The sequence below is a fragment of the Salvelinus namaycush genome, chromosome 4 (genome assembly GCF_016432855.1).
Source record: "Salvelinus namaycush isolate Seneca chromosome 4, SaNama_1.0, whole genome shotgun sequence".
Taxonomy (NCBI): Eukaryota; Metazoa; Chordata; class Actinopteri; order Salmoniformes; family Salmonidae; genus Salvelinus; species Salvelinus namaycush.
The window spans coordinates 10,604,888-10,629,041 of record NC_052310.1 but is presented as its reverse complement, the minus strand read 5'-3'; the positions used below and the strand labels follow the sequence as shown (position 1 = coordinate 10,629,041).

At 42.9% G+C, this 24,154-nt stretch overlaps 1 protein-coding gene across 2 annotated transcripts in view; it reads left to right on the top strand.

Moving 5' to 3' along the window:
* LOC120046129 (cGMP-dependent protein kinase 1) overlaps nucleotides 1-24,154 on the top strand; it is a 187,120-nt gene that overhangs the window by 121,140 nt on the left and 41,826 nt on the right. The window contains exons 5-7 of one of the 2 annotated variants that reach the window (XM_038991111.1): nucleotides 4,267-4,330; nucleotides 15,659-15,736; nucleotides 16,054-16,152. In XM_038991111.1, coding sequence (XP_038847039.1) covers nucleotides 4,267-4,330; nucleotides 15,659-15,736; nucleotides 16,054-16,152 — 241 coding nt within the window. Of the gene's footprint in view, nucleotides 1-4,266; nucleotides 4,331-15,658; nucleotides 15,737-16,053; nucleotides 16,153-24,154 lie in introns of those variants that run through there. The other variant, XM_038991110.1, reaches the window with a different exon arrangement.

Sequence of the window (24,154 nt, the reverse complement as noted above, 5' to 3'; positions counted from 1 at the left end):
GGCTTACTACTGGTTTACTACTGGTTTACTACCAGTTTACTATTGGTTTAATACTGACTTACTACTGGTTTACTATTGGTTTACTACTGGTTTAATACTGACTTACTACTGACTTACTACTGGTTTAATACTGACTTACTACTGGTTTACTACTGGTTTAATACTGGTTTAATACTGACTTACTACTGGTTTACTACCGGTTTACTACTGGTTTAATACTGACTTACTACTGGTTTAATAGTGGTTTAATACTGACTTACTACTGTTTACTACTGGTTTATTACTGACTTACTACTGGTTTATTACTGACTTACTACTGGTTTAATACTGAGTTACTACTGTTTACAACTGGTTTATTACTGGTTTATTACTGACTTACTACTGGTTTATTACTGACTTACTACTGGTTTATTACTGGTTTAATACTGAGTTACTACTGGTTTAATACTGAGTTACTACTGGTTTATTACTGACTTACTACTGTTTACAACTGGTTTATTACTGACTTACTACTGTTTACTACTGGTTTAAGACTGACTTACTACTGGTTTACTACTGGTTTAATACTGGTTTAATACTGACTACTGCACACACTTTCCCACTTCAGATGATGCTGGTGTTAGAGAGGGGGTTTAAGACAGACAAGAATTGGTTGCCTCTTATGGAAAAACCACATGATTTTACATGTGGAAAATCACATGATTTCACGTGACATTTCCACGTTTTGTACATGTTCTTCTTTTTTTTCATTTTATTCAAATGTTACCATGCACCTGCAAAAAAGATAGCTCAGATGTGCGAGTGCCTTTTGAATTTTGAATTACACGTTTTGCACATGTGAAATCATAAGCTTTTACATGTGGATTCCATTTTTCACATGAGATTTCACAGTAATGCCCTGCAAACAAAAATGAGTCTTTATGATACACACACTGTACTATTAAAATAGTTTTTCAACTTACATATTTGACACACTTTGACCTACATGCTTACATTGTGGTTTATTTATGCAGTAATCATTATTCAACATGTCCTTACCTGGGATTTAGAATAGTCAGAATAACTGATAACTAAAATAGCAGTGCAGGATGGCACTCTTTTGTTTTGTGCAAAATAGTGCACACTGTTGGACAGTTTGGTTCCTGGTGTACAAAAAGGTCAAAGGTACAGGTAAGGTACCTTCAGAGTTACACATAGGAACTCACATCAGTACCTTTTAGGGTACATGTGCCCGTAATCTATTATAATGGTAAATTTTTCTACCCAATATATATATATATAATGCTGCGTTCGTAACCATGTGGGAGGTGGAAATTTAGCAGTTGTGAAGTCGTAAATACCACTTGCATTTACTGTATGTACTTTGAACTCGTTGAGAAACTCCAATTGGCGAATGGCCAACAAGCTGCGTCAACCATAAACACATGATGGAGTTCAAAAACCATATTAATAGATTGCTTTTCATAAATAATGTTTTGTTATTACATTTAACTTCCGAAAATGCTGTTATCGAGGTAATTTCCTTAATAGGTGGTGTCAGAGGTCAGCATGTGGGAGAAGTCGGAGCTCAGGGATGATAGATGCATTCCCCACTATTAATTACCAGTTGGAAGGCCGTTCAAGTGGATTTTTCCCAGGCGTATGTGGTAAATTCCCACTCCCCACTTGGTTACGAATGCAGGATTAGGTATCCTTACTGCACTTTGAAATGTAGGTGGAGGCAATGTGCTGGCGGGGACTCATTAGCATATTTGGGGGCATGGTCTAAAACTGTAATTGGAAATGTTGAACACGTTTATGTGCTTTTATGGTTATGTTAAAGAAGGTTGAGCATCTCGTTTGACACTGTCAGTTTTGCAATTTTAGTAAGCAGTTGTGACACGCAATAGCTGCACTGTTTAGAGGTTTTTTGTGCATATTCCAAAAGCTTAATGGGAGCTGGTTCACAGGAAGTTAATGTTTAACTTCCAATAACTTGCTATCAACCGGTTGCAAGTGGGTTTTAGTACATTTCACAGTAATTGGCAAACATTTCTGAAAACCTGTTTTTGCTTTGTCATTATCGCGTATTGTGAGAAGATTGATGAGGAAAAAAACGATTTAATACATTCTAGAATAAGGCTGTAATGTAACAAAGTGCAAAAAGTCAAGGGGTTTGAATACTTTCAGAATGCACTGTATATTTTAAAGTGCAGTGATGATCGTACCTTATATTTAAAATATTGGGTAGAAAAATCTCCTATACCTACAGGTACTGAACTGGACCATGTGAGTTTATATGTGTAGCTGTTTAGTGTACCTTTGACAATTTTGTACCCCAGGGAACAACACTGTACCCTAACCATACTCTTATTTTTTAAGAGTGTGCTACAAAAACATAAACGCAACATGTAAAGTGTTGGTCCCATGTTTCATGAGCTGAAATAAAATATCCCAGACATTTTCCATATGCACAAAATGCTTATTTCTCTCAAATTTTGTGCACAAATTAGTTTACATCTCTGTTAGTGAGAATTTCTCCTTTGCTGCCTGACAGGTGTGGCATATCAAGAAGCTGATTAAACAGCATGATTATTACACAGGTGCACCTTGTGCTGGGGACAATAAAAGGCCATTCTAAAATGTGCAGTTTTGTCACACAGATGTCTCAAGTTTTGAGGGAGTGTGGAATTGGCATCTAAACAGTGCAGCTCTTGAGTGTTAATTTCTCTACCATAAGCTGCCTCCAACGTCGTTTTAGAGAATTTGGCAGTACGTTCAACCGGCCTCGTATGAACTGTAACTCGGTAACAGTTTTGAAGTTGTTGCATTTATATTTTTGTTCAGTATAGTTCCAACCAATCAGTTTGAACCTGGAAGCACTGCAGCAACATTGATGCTCTCCCAACCAAGTGGTTGTGAATTCTAACCCCAAAGAATTATTGTATACTTTAAATCAAGTGTCTTTGAGCACTGCTAGTTTTACGTTGTTACATTGGTGGTGACAATTGTACAGTTATTTACTTGATTCTGGGCAGCTTTAATCAAAGTGCAGATCCGCTCTTGCCAATAAGTCTGTGGCCATATCTCTTTTCCACTCACGGATCTGGTGGTGTAGCTGCATTGTAACAGGACATTACAGGTTGGTAGTGAGCAAGGGGTTATTAGTTCAATCCTATCAAAATGTTGTTCACTGTTCAAAATTATACAAGATTTTACTGTAATTGAAATCATAATACAGCAGCATACTGTCATTTTATAGAAATAACACCTTCAAGTTGTTGTATATATTTACCTTATTTTTACTGCAACTTTAGGCAAAGTGCAGAAATGTGTTCTTGACAATAAATATATAGCCAATCTCCATGATGTCCATAGACCTGGTGGCTCAGCAAGAACTTCAGGTTGCTAGAAATTAAGAGGTTATGAGTTCAAATCCCAATTGAGGTTGAATCCAAAGTATTCAGCATGTTGTCCATTAACACCTTCATTTAGCTGTAAAAATACAGTAGTTAGTTGTAGATTTACTGTGTTTTCACCAAAGCTAAACATTCTGAGAACATCTAAAAATGTCCCTGGAACCAACTGGGAACGAGACAAAACCTTCAGGGGACCATGACTGTTTAAATTGAATTAATGTAAATTGTTCCTTTTTAAAGTAAAGTATTCTAAACAACATTTTACACCTCGGGTTTCACATGTGCTCAAATGTAATTTCATGTTATCACGTGTTGAAATGTTGCATCCCCATGTTGTCATATTTATTTCACATTCATTTCAGATGAGATCATGTTCTCACATGTGGAGTTTTATGTTAGCACATGTTGCTTTATATGTTGTTACGTGATCACATGAAATCACATGTGGATGTGGTTTTTCCATAAGGGTGCTGCCACAGCTGTGTCTATGTACGTACATTATGTGGTCTTACCTGGTGGGTTTTTTTCTCCCTCCCTGTAATCAGTCATACCGACTCCACTCTGTCATGTAACTTGCTGTGCTGTTTTTTACATAAATGCTGCATAGATGCTCTGCTAGCGCAGTGTGTATTTTGGCTTACTTACTGAGATAGATAGCAGAACGACAGAAAACAGAGAGAATATTGATGATGTGTGATTTATGTGAATAAACAGTGTTTATCGCTGTGGTGGGCGATGCTTTGCAAGTCATGAAGCTCCACAGTACCTAGTACTGTCAACCAGCCAGGAACAGCATGAACTGTTGGCTTCACCTTGTGTCTGAAGGCTCCAAAACAGCTAACTCTCACTCTCTCCCTCTCCCCAACAGTGTTCCAACATTCCAAGGCCTTTCAGAAGAAATACTAAGCAAGCTTGCTGACGTGATGGAAGAGGTGAGTTTCCTAAGTGTCCTGGTGGAACTTGGTGAAGTTACCTCGATTTAAAAAGGTTGTGGCAATGGGTGCTGATGAGTTTACGTCTGTTTCATTGACTGTAATTGAGCAATTTATTTACATTTCCCTAAATTATGAACCATATCATTACATGATGAAGAGTTGATTGCCTTGATAAATCGTAATGATTATTATACTGTGGGTATTCACATTTTAAAAGAGGTTTCTCTGGAAATGTAACTAAGCTGCAATGTGTAGTCGTTGCAATCTTCATAGTAGTGGAAGTCCATTTCAGGTCTCCTGTCCTGGTCTGACAGAGCTATTTTGAATTGATTTGAGTTCTTATCTGTAGTCAATAACTCACCAGACACAACCTGAGGTAAAACTCACTGTGACAACCTCTGAGCTAACTCTGCCTGCAATACAGTCTCTGTAAATTTCAGTCTAGAGAGTAGACATCAGAATTGGCGTTTTTTTCGTCATGCATCTTGTTCTGAAGGCAGCTCTGCAGAGTGGTCACTATCTGGCACAGCCACAAAGTCATACAATCTGATTTTAAACCTAACCATAACCATAACCTTAACCACACTGCTAACCCTAATGCCTAATCCTAACCTTAAATTAAGTCCATACATTTTATAGCCAATTTGGACTTTGCAGTTGGCCGATCTAGTGGAAATCTCTCAGTTCTGCCTCCGAGGCAAGACTCAATACAATAAACGTCCACCTGCAAGATTTTCATGACCACGTGACATGACCAAGAATAACAGTAAACTAGACTATAACCAGGGCCCAGACGTATTCCTAGTCTTGTCACATGGTCAGGAAAACCATTCTGGCTCTGATCAGAATATTACAATAAACAGTGTCTTCTTTGTGGTCTATGAGTGAGAGGGAGCAATTACAGGTGTAATCACATCCTCAGAGCAGATTGCTAATCATCTTATTATTCATTGGCATGCAGATGTTTCCCAAAACGGTGGTACGGGGGTCCTTAGGATCACTTGAGAAACGCAGACATATTACATTAAGTCTCGACAGTCCTTCACCTCCTACATTTTATGCTTGTTTATTTCCAGCAAGAATCTCTCTGCTGTTCCAAGTTAATTAGATGACTTGACCTCCAGTATAACTGGTTTCCAAAGAACATTTGGTCATTAAAACGAGAACAATATAATTCTGGCAGACTGTCTCTATCATAGTCAACTTAAGTATGACCACAAAAATCACAAAGGAACCAAACGCATTATTTCATGGTTCTTTTAATCTATTGGATCAGTAGAGGATTAGCTCCATTAAGAACACACATCCGTATTCCTAAACCAGCCTATATATCAAACCATGTTTTGTTTTTTAATGCGTTGGCCTCAGTTTTCATTGGCACCAACTGCTGCTTCTGAGTCAACCTGACTTCTTTAACCCCTTACAGAACAATAATAGAATAACATGCAAAGGGAAAACATACGTCTTAGTTATGATTCCTGTGATTAAACAGTATTTGGTCACATCACACCAAATCCAATCCATAGTGGCGTATAGTTTCAGATGAATAAAACTAGAATTTATATTTTATTTCTATGTTCAGACCCAGAATGCCCCACTGACTACCAGGGCACTATCAGTCTGACTCTGTTCGCTGAATGACTGATATAAAACATGAGGGAAAACACAGAATGTTCAAACCGTTGAGGGGTGCTCCAAAGGGGGCTGATGATGAATACGCTGCCATTCAGTGTGGTGTAGGTGAGATCACTGCCGATGTGTCTTTGCATGTTGTTCGCGTGTGTTGTGTGTGTGTGTCCATTCGTGCGTGTGTGTGATTGTGTGGGTACCTACCTGTATACATCGCCAGAAGATGCTGGAATCGATCAGACTATATGCAGCCTCACCATGGAACGACACGGACGATCTCCTCTCCCAAATGTCACCCCTTTCTCACAAAAAAAGCCATTGGTCCATTTCTTACCATTTGTAACTGTGCAGTGATTTTCTGTCTGTGCTTCATATTGTTGTTCACATGATAGAGAAAATGTATTAGACAGATCTACTGTTGATAATTGCGTAGCAGCCCTGATTGAATTTGAGCAGCAGTGAAACATACAGTTAAGGTAAAGACGAGGAATTGGAAACATTAGTTTCTTGCAAATAGTTTGCTGTCATGGTGATTTGCCTAGACGTGAAAGTATGATTTTAAAAAATGTCATATAGTTAATTGCATAGTTCTCAATGTTAAGGTGTTGCACCTCAGTGTTAACACAATCCTCTCTGATACAGTAGTTGCCTTTGACTAACTACAGTAGTGTTTAGCTTCAGTGTACCCTAAAAGAATAGACAATTACTGCACTAACATGATTTCAATGAGGAAACCCAGTAGTGCAGGTCATGGATGAGAACATTAGGAACCTCAGGAAAACCCAACTTTACAACAACATCTGTGACGCGTGGCATTTCGTTTAAACCTCAGAAAGATTTATCTCATGACCTACTGTCAGTCATCATTTCAGGTAAAAAGCACACACACACACACACCCTCTCTCCCACACTCTCTCTCTCTCTCTCTCTCACACACACCCACACACACCTGCTTGCTGATTCATACACTAGAACATCCCACTCTTTTACCTTCTTAAGTCCCTCCCCGTTTCTTTGTTTCATGTTGTGTTTCTTCCTGTTGTTGTCTTGTTTTCATCTGTTTGTTTCGTTTCTACAATTGTAAAGTGACTTGAAAAGCGCTATATAAGTCCCATGTAGTATTATTATCATTATTATTATTACGGTGTGGTTACTGGCCAGTATATGCTCACATATAGATTTTTTTCAAATGGCATCAGTTTGTTTCTTACTTTGTCTTCACGCTTCAGTCAGTGTAAAATAACAGCATAGTACGGTGACAGACACAATAAAAACCTTTGACAGAACCCTGCTGCGTGGTTTCTATGGCAACGGATGACTGGGCATCAGTGTTTGACTTGGACTGAAATAGGTGCCGGTACTCATTTTGGTTGTCGGTAGTGTTTATATTTAGATACAGGAGCTCCACAATACTTTTGAGTTTATGTACAGTGCATTCGGTAAGTATTCAGACCCCTTGAATTTTTCCACATTTTGTTACTTTACAGCCTTATTCTAAAATGGGTTACATAAAAACAATTCCTCATTGCTCTATGCACAATACCCCATAGTGACAAACCAGCCAGAGCCCAAACTTGAACCCGATCAAACATCTCTGGAGAGATGTGAAAATAGCTGTGCAGCGACACTCCCCATTCAACCTGACAGAGCTTGAGAGGATCTGCAGAGAAGAATGGGAGAAACTCCCCAAATACAGGTGTGAAAAGCTTGTAGCATCATACCCAAGAAGACTCAATGCTGTAATTGCTGCCAAAGGTGCTTCAACAAAGTACTGAGTAAAGGGTCTGAATACTTATGTAAATGTAATATTTCTGTTTTTTTATTTTTAATACATTTGCAAACATAAAAAAAAAACAGTTTTTGTTTTGTCATTGTGGGGTATTATGTGTAGATTGATGAGATGATCCATTTTAGAATAAGGCTGTAACGTAACAAAATGTGGAAATAGTCAATTGGTCTGAATACTTTCTGAATGCACTGTACGTCCTATAAGAGGTCCAGGAGCTCAAGCAGTAGAACATTTGAGGTGCTGGTACTCTACTCCGGTGAGCTCCTTCCCAAGTCAAGCACTGCTGGGCAGGGTACCAAACTCACCACCCATATCAGCTAACAGTCTCTGTATAACAAAACAGAAGAGTGGGTCTTTGATTCTCTTTCCACATGGAAACCAAAGGAGAGAGGGGTGCCCCATGTCAGGAAGGAACTGATTAGTGTCAAATAAAGTGGTAGATAAGCAATGCCACGAAGTAAAGAAGTAATTCAGTGTTGTGGAGCGGAATTTTCTGCTTCTGTGAGGGCACCTCTACAACTTTGTACTTCAACCATGCCTTTCCTTTACTGATTTGCCAAATACATCATGAGAAATACCCATTACACCTCCAAGATTACTGTTTGAAGTTCTAGCCACTTTTCATAATGAAAATAAGAATTGTCTGATAAGTTAACTTTCATCACTGCTCAATTCATCTTTAATTATGATGTTATATGCAGTTATATGCACTATTCATGCTGTATAGTTTATAGGGACACATATCTGTCTTCTACTCATTGGAATGCCCATTCCTTGGCAGAAACCGCTCATGACACAGGTGGTATATTTCAATTTGGGAGAAAGAAAAACGAAGTCTGTGTCAGCCCAAAATGTCATGTTCCCTTAAACTAGCCATTTCTTTCTTTCTTCTCCATCTTAATGGATTTTTCCCATGCAGCTTCAATGAATAACGGTAACATTTTCTCCCAGGCCTAAAAATATACTAAAGCACAGGAAGAAACTAGAAAGAGCTGTTGAAAGATAGTTCACCTTAGTTACTGATGATGACTCTTCCTCCCTAACCAGCCTGTCTGGTAAATAAACACTGACTCACATAAACACTCTTTACTCTCTAAAAGTAAATCAGTGAGCTGTGTTTGTTTAGTGTCACTTATTATACAGTCATTCCAGAGCGGGAGGAACATACAGTCCTGGTATAAAGTAACTGGACATTATCAAGGGATAAAGAATGTAAACATTGCCGGTATTAATCATGGTGGTATCAAACCCACAAGATCCTACGATGGATGTGTGACTAGGCAGGCAGCGGTTGAGTTGGGAGTAGAGGTTTATTTTTAATTCCAGATGTTCCCCGTTCCCACACTGTCCTGTTCTGGCCCATACGGAGCAGAGCAGAGCAGAGCATGTCAAGAGTTCACTGTTTTCCAGCTGATGTGTGAGGGTTGCGTTAATGTGTGGGACGACTTGTCTCGACTCACAAGAAGAAGGAGGAGAATTAAGCAAGTCTTACCAATCGATAGTCTCAGGCTGAGACAGTGAGAGGAATGAAAAATGAATTTTTACCGCAACCTGTCAATCATCGTTGAACATAGATGATTAGAAATAGGATTTACTCTTTGAATACCATTTTATTTATGATTTGATGCATAGCGATGCTACATACAGTACAGTACAGGCCGTAATTTCCCCTTGATAAGCCTGCCCATTATACCATGGAATCTCATTTCCGATTCATGACCCTCTGCTTCACTCCATCTTTATTGAAATGGTTCTGCTGTCTATTTTAAATGAATCTGGGGGCCAGGCTTCCAGCTCCTGTTGATCTCTGTCTTCTTGATGTACCCAACTTTGACATGAAAGTCAAAGCTGTCAGCTGCCATTAATCAATAAAAACCTGGTATTATTGATCTGTGACGTATTATATAAATCTACTTTTACATCAGACATATTTTTCATGGCTAATGCACTTTAGTACTTTTTAATAAAAAACATCCCTACTGTGTTTCATTACTCCCTCCACCAAAGTCCAAGTTTGGGGATCCATAATAAATACAAAGTCCAAGTTAATGTAGTGCCGCCTGCACAGAGGTTCAGTTGCCTTCCTGCCATTCTGAAAACCAAACAGTGGGGAATAAAAGCAGGTCATTTGATAAGTTGTGGCTGGAACACTGAAACCTGACGGACCTGACCCTGGGCTGCTGCTGCTCAGTGAAGTGGCAGGATGGGATCCTGTGAGGGACGTCCCTGATTGGTCCTTTAGAACGGCTCACTGCTACACAATAGGGGGTAGCGGTCAGGGGAGAATGAATGACAACACAAATGACATGTAGAATATGTAATATAGTAATATTATATTATTATTAAATTAGCACAACATGAAATTAAAAGGCTTCAAGTTTATCTACTCATTCCCCAGCATCAGATGTCAAAATCGCTCTCCCTCTTTCTCTCTGACCACATCTGAGCAGTTGGAGGGAAATGATTTGATTTATTAAGATCGCCATTAGCCACATCTAGTCTTACTGGGGTCCGACACAAAACGAAAAATACATTACAGACAAAAGACTTTACAATTGACATACATTTAAAAACATGAACATGTAATGAGTCTGTGCGTCAATGAGTTACACATCAGTACATACACACAACAAGTAGGTCGCAGGGGGGAGATGCTTTGTGCCGTGAGGTGTTGCAATATTTGTTTTTTGAAACCAGGTTTGCTGTTCACTTGCGCTATATAAGATGGAAGGGAGTTCCATGAACTCATGGCTCTGTATAATACTGTTTCCTTGAATTTGTTCTGGACCTGGGGACAGTGAAAAGACCCCTGGTGGCATTTCTGGCGGGGGAAGTGTGTGTGTTAGTGCTTTGTGTAAGTTGACTATGCAAACAATTTGGAATTTCCAACACAATGTTTCTTATAAAAAAAACTCTTAGCGAAGAGAGACTAGCATGCATAGTATTAATATTAGCCCTCTGATTACAATGAAGAGCAAGACGTGCTGGGTCAGCTGCAGCTCAACTAGGTCTTTCTTTGCAGCACTTGACCATATGACTGGACAATAATCAAGATAAGCTCGAACTAGAGCCTGCAGGACTTGCTTTGTGGAGTGTGGTGTCAAAAAAAGAGCATCTCTTTAATACGGACAGACCTCTCCCCATCTTTACAACCATTGAATCTATATGTTTTGACCTTGACAGTTTACAATCTAAGGTAACACCAAGTAATTTAGTCTCCTCAACTTGTTCAACAGCCACACCACTCATGACCAGATTCAGCTGAGGTCTAGAACTTAGGAAATGATTTGTACCAAATACAATGCTCTTAGTTTTAGAGATGTTCAGGACCAGTTTATTATTGGCTACCCATTCCAAAACAGACTGCAACTCTTTGTTAAGGGTTTCAGTGACTTCATTAGCTGTGGTTGCTGATGCGTATATGGTTGAGTCATCAGCATACATGGACACACATGCTTTGTTTAATGTCAGTGGCAGGTCATTGGTAAAAATAGAAAAGAGTAGAGGGCCTAGAGAGCTGCCCTGCGGTACACCACACCTTACATATATGACATTAGAGAAGCTTCCATTTAAGAAAACACTCTGCGTTCTATTAGATACAGTGCATTCAGAAAGTATTCAGACCCCTTGACTTTTTCCACATTTTGTTATGTTACAGCCTTATTCTAAAATGGACTAAATAGTTTTTTCCCCTCATCAATCTACACACAATACCCCATAATGACAAACTGTTTTTTTTAAAACATTTTTGCAAATATATTACAAATAAAAAACAGAAATAACATATTTATATAAGTATTCAGACCCTTTACTCAGTACATTGTTGAAGCACCTTTGACAGCGATTACAGCCTCGAGTCTTCTTGGGCATGACGCTACTACTGTAGCTTGGCACAACTGAAAGTGCAAACCACCGCATTTAACCATGGCAAGGATACCGGGAATATGGCCGAATACAAACACTGTAGTTATTTCCTCCATAAGTCAATCAAACAGGCAAAACGTCAGTACAGAGACAAAGTGGAGTCGCAATTCAACGGCTCAGACACGAGACGTATGTGGAAGGGTCTACAGACAATCACGGACTACAAAGGGAAGACCAGTCACGTCGCGGACACCGACGTCTTGCTTCCGGACAAGCTAAACACCTTCTTCACCCGTTTTGAGGATAACACAGTGCCACCGACGTGGCCCACTACCAAGGACTGTGTGCTCTTCTTCTATGTGGCCGACGTAAGACATTTAAGCATGTTAATCCTCGCAAGGCTGCCGGACCAGACAGCATCCCTAGCCGCGTCCTCAGAGCATGCACAGACCAGCTGGCTGGAGTGTTTACGGACATATTCATTCTCTCACTATCCCAGTCTGCTGTCCCCACTTGCTTCAAGATGTCCACTATTGTTCCTGTACCAAAGAAAGCAAAGGTAACTGAACTAAATGACTATCGCCCCATAGCACTCACTTCTGTCATCATGAAGGGCTTTGAGAGGCTAGTTAAGGATCATATCACCTCTACCTTACCTGACACACTAGACCCACTTCAATTTGCATACCGCCCCAATAGATCCACAGACAATGCAATCGCCATCGCACTGCACACTGCCCTATCCCATCTGGACAAGAGGAATACCTATGTAAGAATGCTGTTCATGGACGAAAGCTCAGCCTTCAACACCATTGTACCATCCAAGCTCACCATTAAGCTCGGCCCTGGGTCTGAACCCCGCCCTGTGCATTTAGCTAGCTAGCTAGCTTGCTGTTGCTAGCTGAATTTGTCCTGGGATATAAACGTTGAGATGTTATTTTACCTGAAATGGGGTCCTCTACTCCGACAATTCATCCTCACATAAAACTGTCAACCGAATCGTTTCTAGTCATCTCTCCTTCTAGGCTTTTTCTTCTTTGGACTTGATGTGGTGATTGGCATCTAACTTTCATAATAAGGTGTATTAACACAACTGACCGACCTCAGTTCATCTTTCAATCACCCACGTGGGTATAACCAATGAGGAGATGGCACGTGGGTATATGCTTCTATAAACCAATGAGGAGATGGGAGAGGCACGACTTGCACGTCATTCATTGTCACAAATAGAACTGACTTCTATTTTAGCACTTGGCAACGCAGAATCTCGTTGGCGTGCGCGAGCAGTGTGGATGCCATGATTGAATAACATGTATGTGTACATTTATTTTGCAACGTGAGCGGTGTGGTCAGCATGTTAGGCTTTGAAACAACATCCACAACAACCATGTTTTACACTGTTTCAACCTGCTGTTGAACTTCTTTCTTCAGATTGAGCATCACAGTGAGGTGAGTTTTAGAAGTACTGTGATTTTGATGTGATTTTCGATTTTATTGACATTGATGTCCGAGTGGTCAGAGGGACAATAGAGCCCTGAGTAGCAGGCCATTAGGACCTGATGGTAGTTAGCAAATTGGGTATGTCCATGTCCAGAGTGCATAAAAGGGGATTACTCAACGGTCACGTGGAATTTTACTGAGATAATGACTCATGACTGCCGGTGTGGCGGTAATACAGTCACCGCAACAGCCCTAGGGTCAGCTACCATTCTCAGTAGCGTTCCATCTAAGTTGTCAATTCCAGGAGGTTTGTCATTTTTGATCGATAACAATAACATTTCCACCTCTCCCACACTATCTTTGCAAAATTCTAACTTACAATGCTTTTCTTTCATTATTGTTTTTTTATGCATGAATACGGTGGCTCACTGTTCATTACTGGCATTTCCTGCCTAAGTTTTCCCACTTTGCCAATGAAGTAATCATTAACATAATTGGCAACATCAAATGGTTTTGTGATGAATAAGCCATCTGATTTGATGAAAGATGTAATTTAATGTGTCTTTCTGCCCATAATTTCATTTAAAGTACTCCAAAGTTTTTTTTATCTCCATCATTCTATAAATCATTGATCTTGGCTCCCGAGTCACGGAGGCGCTCCGCACTGCTAAAGCTAACTCTCTCTCCTCTGCTCTCATCCTTCTAGACCTATCGGCTGCCTTTGATACTGTGAACCATCAGATCCTCCTCTCCACCCTCTCCGAGTTGGGCATCTCCGGCGCGGCCCACGCTTGGATTGCGTCCTACCTGACAGGTCGCTCCTACCAGGTGGCGTGGCGAGAATCTGTCTCCTCACCACGTGCTCTCACCACTGGTGTCCCCCAGGGCTCTGTTCTAGGCCCTCTCCTATTCTCGCTATACACCAAGTCACTTGGCTCTGTCATAACCTCACATGGTCTCTCCTATCATTGCTATGCAGACGACACACAATTAATCTTCTCCTTTCCCCCTTCTGATAACCAGGTGGCGAATCGCATCTCTGCATGTCTGGCAGACATATCAGTGTGGATGACGGATCACCACCTCAAGCTGAACCTCGGCAAGACGGAGCTGCTCTTCCTCCCGGGGAAGGACTGCCCGTTCCATGATCTCGCCATCACGGTTGACAACTCCATTGTGTCCTCCTCCCAGAGCGCTAAGAACCTTGGCGTGATCCTGGACAACACCCTGTCGTTCTCAACTAACATCAAGGCGGTGGCCCGTTCCTGTAGGTTCATGCTCTACAACATCCGCAGAGTACGACCCTGCCTCACACAGGAAGCGGCGCAGGTCCTAATCCAGGCACTTGTCATCTCCCGTCTGGATTACTGCAACTCGCTGTTGGCTGGGCTCCCTGCCTGTGCCATTAAACCCCTACAACTCATCCAGAACGCCGCAGCCCGTCTGGTGTTCAACCTTCCCAAGTTCTCTCACGTCACCCCGCTCCTCCGCTCTCTCCACTGGCTTCCAGTTGAAGCTCGCATCCGCTACAAGACCATGGTGCTTGTTTACGGAGCTGTGAGGGGAACGGCACCTCCGTACCTCAGGCTCTGATCAGGCCCTACACCCAAACAAGGGCACTGCGTTCATCCACCTCTGGCCTGCTCGCCTCCCTACCTCTGAGGAAGTACAGTTCCCGCTCAGCCCAGTCAAAACTGTTCGCTGCTCTGGCACCCCAATGGTGGAACAAACTCCCTCACGACGCCAGGACAGCGGAGTCAATCACCACCTTCCGGAGACACCTGAAACCCCACCTCTTTAAGGAATACCTAGGATAGGATAAAGTAATCCTTCTAACCCCCCCCCCCCCCCCCCCCCCTTAAAAGATTTAGATGCACTATTGTAAAGTGGCTGTTCCACTGGATATCATGAGGTGAATGCACCAATTTGTAAGTCGCTCTGGATAAGAGCGTCTGCTAAATGACTTAAATGTAAATGTTAAATGAGTGGCACAGTGGTCTAAGGCACTGCATCTCACTACAGACCCTGGTTTGATTCCCATAGGGCGGTGCACAATTGGCCCAGCATCATCTGGGTTAGGGTTTGGCCAGGGTAGGCCGTCATTGTTAATACAAATTTGTTCTTAACTGACTTGCCTAGTTAAATAAAGGTTAAATACATTTGTTTTAACTGTTTCTTCTTTTTGTTGAGTTTAGTCACATAATTTCTCAATTTGCAGTAAGATGTGCAGACTTATTAGCCACTCCTTTTACCCCATCTCCTCCATGAAGCAGCAGCAGCCCTATTTCTCTGTCCCCCTCCCATCCCCCTCACATCCCCCTACTCTCTCACTCTCTTCGCTCACTGAGTGATGGTCAAAATCTGACAAATGCAGGGTGTTTCATTCAGAAAAATATTATGTATCATTTTCAACATCGCAACTGATATCTGACAGTACATGGTCTGTGTACACAGTGGTCCTATTTTCCTAAAGGCCATTCTTCATTGGGGGACTGGTGTTGATTCAACATGGTGGTTGCGTGCCTGACGCTGAGGACTCTTGTCAGGTCTCTTCGGACCGTTCATGACCGTGTTGAGTGACACTTCTCTTCCTCTCTCTTCAGACGCACTACGGGGACGGGGAGTTCATCATCAGACAGGGAGCCAGAGGGGACACCTTCTTCATCATCAGCAAGGGAAAGGTGACCAACCTTTTTATAATAGAGGTGCACGTATTAATGGTAGAGGTGCACGGCATCAGTGGGGCTAGCCAATGCCTGTCTACTACAGTGATTACGGTAGAGGTTAGCTCAATGTCAGAAAGAGGTAACCTCATCCTCCTGAGGATATATCATCAATTTGTGATGGAACTCCATGCTGTTATAGCGTCATTGTATAACATAGGCTTACTGGTCTAGCGTCCTTTCCCCTGCCACGGGGGGGAGGGGAGGGGGGGGGCGGGTCGGAAGGAGGCTCCAATATCAGAGCAATGAATGACTGCTGATCCCTTTCCCTACAGGTGAACGTCACCAGGGAGGATTCTTCCAATGACATGCCTGTGTACCTGCGAGGCCTGGGCAAAGGAGACTGGTTTGGGGAGAAAGCCCTGCAGGGGTAAGTTGGTTAGTCTTGTCTGTGTTAAGGTCCATAATATGAAGATTTGCAATACTGAAGGGGAAACGACTTCTTTCTAATCTCCTCTAATACTATAGTATGAAAGTTGGTGGAAAATGTAACATGGTTAGTATGAAACACCAATATCACTTCACCAGGACTGAGAGGAAAATAGAGCGTAAAAGATAGGGTGATAGAGGGAGAGTGAACAGGTGTATTTCTCTGATGGAAAGGTGCTCTCTTTAGGCCACCTCACTGTGTGTCTGAAGAGCCCCACCGTGTCAGAACAGTCAGATCCCTCTCATCACTGCATACCACTTAAGACAAAGTCATCCTAAAGTTCAGCTGTTCACATATTCTAATTCCTCCCGCTGCTGTATGTTGTTGACCTGGTAGAGACCATGGAAAGAGGCACTATTGCGTAAGAAGATACAATCTGTGGAAGAGAGGTGCTGTCGTGGAAGGGAGGTTATGTCGTGGAAGAGAGGTTATGTCGTGGAAGAGAGGTTATGTCGTGGAAGAGAGGTTATGTCGTGGAAGGGAGGTGCTGTCGTGGAAGGGAGGTTATGTCGTGGAAGAGAGGTTCTGTCGTGGAAGAGAGGTTATGTCGTGGAAGAGAGGTTATGTCGTGGAAGAGAGGTTATGTCGTGGAAGAGAGGTGCTGTCGTGGAAGAGAGGTTCTGTCGTGGAAGAGAGGTTCTGTCGTGGAAGAGAGGTTATGTCGTGGAAGAGAGGTGCTGTCGTGGAAGGGAGGTTATGTCGTGGAAGGGAGGTTATGTCGTGGAAGAGAGGTTATGTCGTGGAAGAGAGGTTCTGTCGTGGAAGAGAGGTTCTGTCGTGGAAGAGAGGTTATGTCGTGGAAGGGAGGTTATGTCGTGGAAGGGAGGTTATGTCGTGGAAGGGAGGTTATGTCGTGGAAGAGAGGTTATGTCGTGGAAGAGAGGTGCTGTCGTGGAAGAGAGGTGCTGTCGTGGAAGGGAGGTGCTGTCGTGGAAGTGAGGTTCTGTCGTGGAAGAGAGGTTCTGTCGTGGAAGAGAGGTTCTGTCGTGGAAGAGAGGTTCTGTCGTGGAAGAGAGGTTCTGTCGTGGAAGAGAGTTGCTGTCGTGGAAGAGAGGTTCTGTCGTGGAAGAGTTGCTGTCGTGGAAGAGAGTTGCTGTCGTGGAAGAGAGTTGCTGTCTTGGAAGAGAGGTTCTGTCGTGGAAGAGAGGTGCTGTCGTGGAAGAGAGGTGCTGTCGTGGAAGAGAGGTGCTGTCGTGGAAGGGAGGTGCTGTCGTGGAAGGGAGGTTCTGTCGTGGAAGTGAGGTTCTGTCGTGGAAGAGAGGTTCTGTCGTGGAAGAGAGGTTCTGTCGTGGAAGAGAGTTGCTGTCGTGGAAGAGAGTTGCTGTCGTGGAAGAGAGGTTCTGTCGTGGAAGAGAGGTTCTGTCGTGGAAGAGAGTTGCTGTCGTGGAAGAGAGGTTCTGTCGTGGAAGAGAGTTGCTGTCTTGGAAGAGAGGTTCTGTCGTGGAAGAGAGGTTCTGTCGTGGAAGAGAGTTGCTGTCGTGGAAGAGAGGTTCTGTCGTGGAAGAGAGGTTCTGTCGTGGAAGAGAGGTTCTGTCGTGGAAGAGAGGTTCTGTCGTGGAAGAGAGGTTCTGTCGTGGAAGAGAGTTGCTGTCGTGGAAGAGAGGTTCTGTCATGGAAGAGAGTTGCTGTCTTGGAAGAGAGGTTCTGTCGTGGAAGAGAGGTGCTGTCGTGGAAGAGAGTTGCTGTCGTGGAAGAGAGTTGCTGTCTTGGAAGAGAGGTTCTGTCGTGGAAGAGAGGTTCTGTCGTGGAAGAGAGTTGCTGTCGTGGAAGAGAGTTGCTGTCGTGGAAGAGAGTTGCTGTCTTGGAAGAGAGGTTCTGTCGTGGAAGAGAGGTTCTGTCGTGGAAGAGAGTTGCTGTCTTGGAAGAGAGGTTCTGTCGTGGAAGAGAGGTTCTGTCGTGGAAGAGAGTTGCTGTCTTGGAAGAGAGGTTCTGTCGTGGAAGAGAGGTTCTGTCGTGGAAGAGAGTTGCTGTCGTGGAAGAGAGGTGCTGTCGTGGAAGAGAGGTGCTGTCGTGAAAGAGAGGTTCTGTCGTGGAAGGGAGGTTCTGTCGTGGAAGTGAGGTTCTGTCGTGGAAGAGAGGTTCTGTCGTGGAAGAGAGTTGCTGTCGTGGAAGAGAGTTGCTGTCTTGGAAGAGAGGTGCTGTCGTGGAAGAGAGGTGCTGTCGTGGAAGAGAGTTGCTGTCTTGGAAGAGAGGTGCTGTCGTGGAAGAGAGGTGCTGTCGTGGAAGAGAGGTGCTGTCGTGGAAGGGAGGTTCTGTCGTGGAAGTGAGGTTCTGTCGTGGAAGAGAGGTTCTGTCGTGGAAGAGAGGTTCTGTCGTGGAAGAGAGGTTCTGTCGTGGAAGAGAGTTGCTGTCGTGGAAGAGAGTTGCTGTCTTGGAAGAGAGGTTCTGTCGTGGAAGAGAGGTTCTGTCGTGGAAGAGAGTTGCTGTCGTGGAAGAGAGGTTCTGTCGTGGAAGAGAGGTTCTGTCGTGGAAGAGAGGTTCTGTCGTGGAAGAGAGGTTCTGTCGTGGAAGAGAGTTGCTGTCGTGGAAGAGAGTTGCTGTCGTGGAAGAGAGGTTCTGTCGTGGAAGAGAGGTTCTGTCATGGAAGAGAGTTGCTGTCGTGGAAGAGAGGTTCTGTCGTGGAAGAGAGTTGCTGTCGTGGAAGAGAGGTTCTGTCGTGGAAGAGAGTTGCTGTCGTGGAAGAGAGTTGCTGTCGTGGAAGAGAGGTTCTGTCTTGGAAGAGAGGTTTTGTCGTGGAAGAGAGGTGCTGTCTTGGAAGAGAGGTTCTGTCGTGGAAGAGAGTTGCTGTCGTGGAAGAGAGTTGCTGTCGTGGAAGAGAGGTTCTGTCTTGGAAGAGAGGTTTTGTCGTGGAAGAGAGGTGCTGTCGTGGAAGAGAGTTGCTGTCGTGGAAGAGAGTTGCTGTCTTGGAAGAGAGGTGCTGTCGTGGAAGAGAGGTTCTGTCGTGAAAGAGAGGTTCTGTCGTGGAAGAGAGGTGCTGTCGTGGAAGAGAGGTGCTGTCGTGAAAGAGAGGTGCTGTCGTGGAAGAGAGGTGCTGTCGTGGAAGAGAGGTTCTGTCGTGGAAGAGAGGTTCTGTCGTGGAAGAGAGTTGCTGTCGTGGAAGAGAGGTGCTGTCGTGAAAGAGAGTTGCTGTCGTGGAAGAGAGGTTCTGTCGTGGAAGAGAGGTTCTGTCGTGGAAGAGAGGTGCTGTCGTGGAAGATAGGTGCTGTCGTGGAAGGGAGGTGCTGTCGTGGAAGGGAGGTTCTGTCGTGGAAGTGAGGTTCTGTCGTGGAAGAGAGGTTCTGTCGTGGAAGAGAGGTTCTGTCGTGGAAGAGAGTTGCTGTCGTGGAAGAGTTGCTGTCTTGGAAGAGAGGTTCTGTCGTGGAAGAGAGGTTCTGTCGTGGAAGAGAGTTGCTGTCGTGGAAGAGAGGTTCTGTCGTGGAAGAGAGTTGCTGTCTTGGAAGAGAGGTTCTGTCGTGGAAGAGAGGTTCTGTCGTGGAAGAGAGTTGCTGTCGTGGAAGAGAGGTTCTGTCGTGGAAGAGAGGTTCTGTCGTGGAAGAGAGTTGCTGTCGTGGAAGAGAGGTTCTGTCGTGGAAGAGAGTTGCTGTCGTGGAAGAGAGGTTCTGTCGTGGAAGAGAGTTGCTGTCGTGGAAGAGAGTTGCTGTCGTGGAAGAGAGGTTCTGTCATGGAAGAGAGTTGCTGTCTTGGAAGAGAGGTTTTGTCGTGGAAGAGAGGTGCTGTCGTGGAAGAGAGTTGCTGTCGTGGAAGAGAGTTGCTGTCTTGGAAGAGAGGTTCTGTCGTGGAAGAGAGGTTCTGTCGTGGAAGAGAGTTGCTGTCTTGGAAGAGAGGTTTTGTCGTGGAAGAGAGGTGCTGTCGTGGAAGAGAGTTGCTGTCGTGGAAGAGAGTTGCTGTCTTGGAAGAGAGGTTCTGTCGTGGAAGAGAGGTTCTGTCGTGGAAGAGAGTTGCTGTCGTGGAAGAGAGGTTCTGTCATGGAAGAGAGTTGCTGTCTTGGAAGAGAGGTTTTGTCGTGGAAGAGAGGTGCTGTCGTGGAAGAGAGTTGCTGTCGTGGAAGAGAGTTGCTGTCTTGGAAGAGAGGTTCTGTCGTGGAAGAGAGGTTCTGTCGTGGAAGAGAGGTTCTGTCGTGGAAGAGAGGTGCTGTCGTGGAAGGGAGGTTCTGTCGTGGAAGAGAGGTGCTGTTGTGGAAGAGAGGTGCTGTCGTGGAAGAGAGGTGCTGTCGTGGAAGAGAGGTGCTGTCGTGGAAGAGAGGTTCTGTCATGGAAGAGAGGTAGAGAGGTAGTATCGTGGAAGAGAAGTAGTATCGTGGAAGAGAGGTAGTATCGTGGAAGAGAGTTGGTATCGTGGAAGAGAGGTAGTATCGTGGAAGAGAAGTAGTATCGTGGAAGAGAAGTAGTATCGTGGAAGAGAGGTAGTATCGTGGAAGAGAGGTAGTATCGTGGAAGAGAGTTGGTATCGTGGAAGAGAGGTAGTATCGTGGAAGAGAGTTGGTATCGTGGAAGAGAGGTAGTATCGTGGAAGAGAGGTAGTATCGTGGAAGAGAAGTAGTATCGTGGAAGAGAGTTGGTATCGTGGAAGAGAGGTAGTATCGTGGAAGAGAGGTAGTATCGTGGAAGAGAGGTAGTATCGTGGAAGAGTCCGATCTGTAGATCAGGTGGGGTGTATGATGAAGTACTGCATTACAATGTAAAGTTATACAAGCAAGTCTACTTTATGTGCAGTACAGTACAGATGAATGATAAAAGTGAATGTCACAGAAAAAAGGTTTTCTGCAAATCGGCTCCAATTATATTAATACTCTTTGTTTTTAATGGTTTCATGTCACTGTGTTAACCTAACAAAAGCTCTTCCCTTGACATGATAGCTACCTGAAGTTCAGCCATTCTTCTCTGTCCTGGTATAGCTGTGGAACAATGTTATTAAGGTCATTGGTCCTGAGGTGTAGAAAGCAGCAGCTATCACACTGACAGGTAAAGTCAATGAATGAAGACCTGGGGCTCCCTCTTTCACACAGTCAGACAGACAGTCTTTGAGTCAGTGTGGTGTGAGGACCATTATAAAGGAGGGATTAAACTATATGATGGGTTACAGGAGGCCACGACCGCTGAAGGAGCTTTATTGATTCCAGGAGTCGTGACGACCAGTGGGGAGAGAAGTGTTAACAAAGGAAGTAGTCAGGGTTAAGGCAGGTTAAGCTGTCTTTATTAGAGAGGAAATGGACTGGACTGGAAGCTCTCACAGGCATGACGGAAGGTAAAGCGTTCTCCTCAGGCCAGTAGAAAGTGAACGGTGAGATTTAGAAAAACCCACATCTCGGCTTTTAATAATCATCTCCTGGGCGAGAGAAGGCTCAAACTCTAACATGAGGTGTTAACCTGATCACTTTTTACAAGGATGTTTTAATGATGCAGCAGAATATGCATTCAGATATTTCATGTAGAATAAGTACAAAGGGGAAGTAAACAAATTCAAACCAAATCTTTGCTTGTCACCTCATTTGACATTAAACTATTTTCCTGAAAGCGAGTGCTTAGAATGGTAATTTATTTTTGACATAAAGCTGAGACGTAGTCCTTAACCACCCATTATATCATTCAGTAGTCAGTTAGGAGTCTACGGGCTGTTTTGATTGGCTGACTGGAGGCAGTGAGAGATAGGCACAGTGGTTTTGTGGCACAGTGACCTGCTCCCAGCTCCGATTAGAAGTGAGGAGACGAGAGAGAGGAGAGAGGTGAAAGTATCAGAGAGGGATTATTAAATCCAGTGTCAGGCTGTGATTGAAAGAGACAGTGCCTCCTGGTGTTCCCTCGAGCGATGTCAGCCCTCAGGTGTCTTCAGTGGGCCAAGCTAACATTTGCAACAGTCTGAAGTTTGGTCCATTTTTTAAAATTGTATTTACAATATAAAACATACATTGACAAGAACAATGGACAATTTAACATTTACATACTTAAATTTCAACAAACATTCCTGATATCACACTTGCTCAGACCCACATGTTCCCACCATAGCCACACCCTTCCTGCCCATCTCACAATAACATTTTCTCTCATTCTTCATCCTTTGGATATCTCCAGTGCTTATAATACTTTGTAGCATATGTCTTAAAATTGTACGTTTTTGTTTCTCTCTGCAGCCCACATTTTGTTTTGTTTTATATTTACATAATAATATAGTTGATTCATCCACTGTCCTCACGATGGAGGGTCATTTGATTTCCTGTTTTTTTAAATCAAATCTATCTCACCCTCATATGCCATGTCTTGAAATATGCAGATAGATGGATTAAAAGTAAATGTATATTGTAAAACTTCTGACAGCCCACTTTCTAACTCCGCCCATAACTTTTGGAACGTCCGTCGTTAAATGAAGACCAAGGTGCAGCGTGGTAGGTGTACATTTTATTTTTTATTAAATGTTCCACCAAAAAACAATAAACAACTCAACGAACGTAAAGCTAGGAGTGCAACACCTGCAACACACAAAGACAAGATCCCACAACTGAAGGTGGGAAAACGGGCTGCCTAAGTATGATCCCCAATCAGAGACAACGATAGACAGCTGCCTCTGATTGGGAACCATTCTCGGCCAACAAAGAAATATAAACATAGATTTCCCACCCTAGTCACAACCTGACCTACCAAATAGAGAATTAAAAGGATCTCTAAGATCAGGGCGTGACAACTTTATAGCACTCCCAGAAGGCATGTGTCATTGAGTCACTGTCAGTTTTACACTTAAGACATGACTCTGATACATTTTGTACATTAGTTTATACTGGATTACAGTACATGTTCATTAACTGTATATTAGTTGGTTATGTTCCAACACTCACTCCATCTTGTGCCAATATCAGTTGTTGTTAAGGCTTGGTTCCAATAGGTTATATAGAGATTGTCATTTGGATATACTTTCTGCAAGGTTTTGTATATCTTACCTATCATATCATATCCTTTTTCTGACTCAAATAGAATTCCCTGAACATTGCTCTGACGTCCAAAAGATTTCAGATCGACATTTTGTGATATAAAATACATTCTGAAAAAAATATATACTCGGCCATAACAGACTTTATATGGGGAAATAAAACTCATAGAAGCTGTACATGTCCCTAAAACTGATGATGGTTTTAACCTTCCAGACTTGGAGTTGTATTAACTCGCAACCCAATACTTTTACCTACAACATATAGTTAAATGCACTAAAGAGGAAGAATGAGTACATATTGAAGAGGTGCATGCTTTTCCCCAGAATCTTCTCACGTGTTTGTTTTCAAAGGATGGAGCTGAGCACATTAACAACTTCATAGTTAAGAACATTATGACATGGAAGAAAATTAAACGGATCCTACAAGGACCAATATCACTCCCTAAAAACACACCCCTATGGAACAATCCTTGGCTTTTCAGAATTCACCGACAAATTGGCCCACATGGAAAACTAAAGGCATAGAAACCGTAAATGACTTGATAATTAGGAAATACAATTATTTCCATAACAGAATTATTAAAACGCAATTTTGGACTGACCAACGTAGACATTTTCAAATAGCTGCAACGTAAAAGTTTTATATAGCTTCTGTTGTTTTTCAGAAAGAATAGTACATGAAAGCTTGAACAGATCAAGTATAGTAATTCAATCTAAAACCTGAAGGTGTAAACAGACAGTTTAATATGGTTCTACTGAGTAATGTAGATAATACAATTATGAATCACATTAAGGCATAAGAATGAGAACAGAATTTGTTTTGATAGATTGTACAGTTGAAGTCGGAAGTTTACATACACCTTAGCAAAATACATTTAAACTCAGTTTTTCACAATTCCTGACATTTAATCATAGTTAAAATTCCCTGTTTTAGGTCAGTTAGGATCACCACTTTATTTTAAGAATGTGAAATGTCAGAATAATAGTAGAGAGAATGATTTATTTCAGCTTTTATTTCTTTCATCACA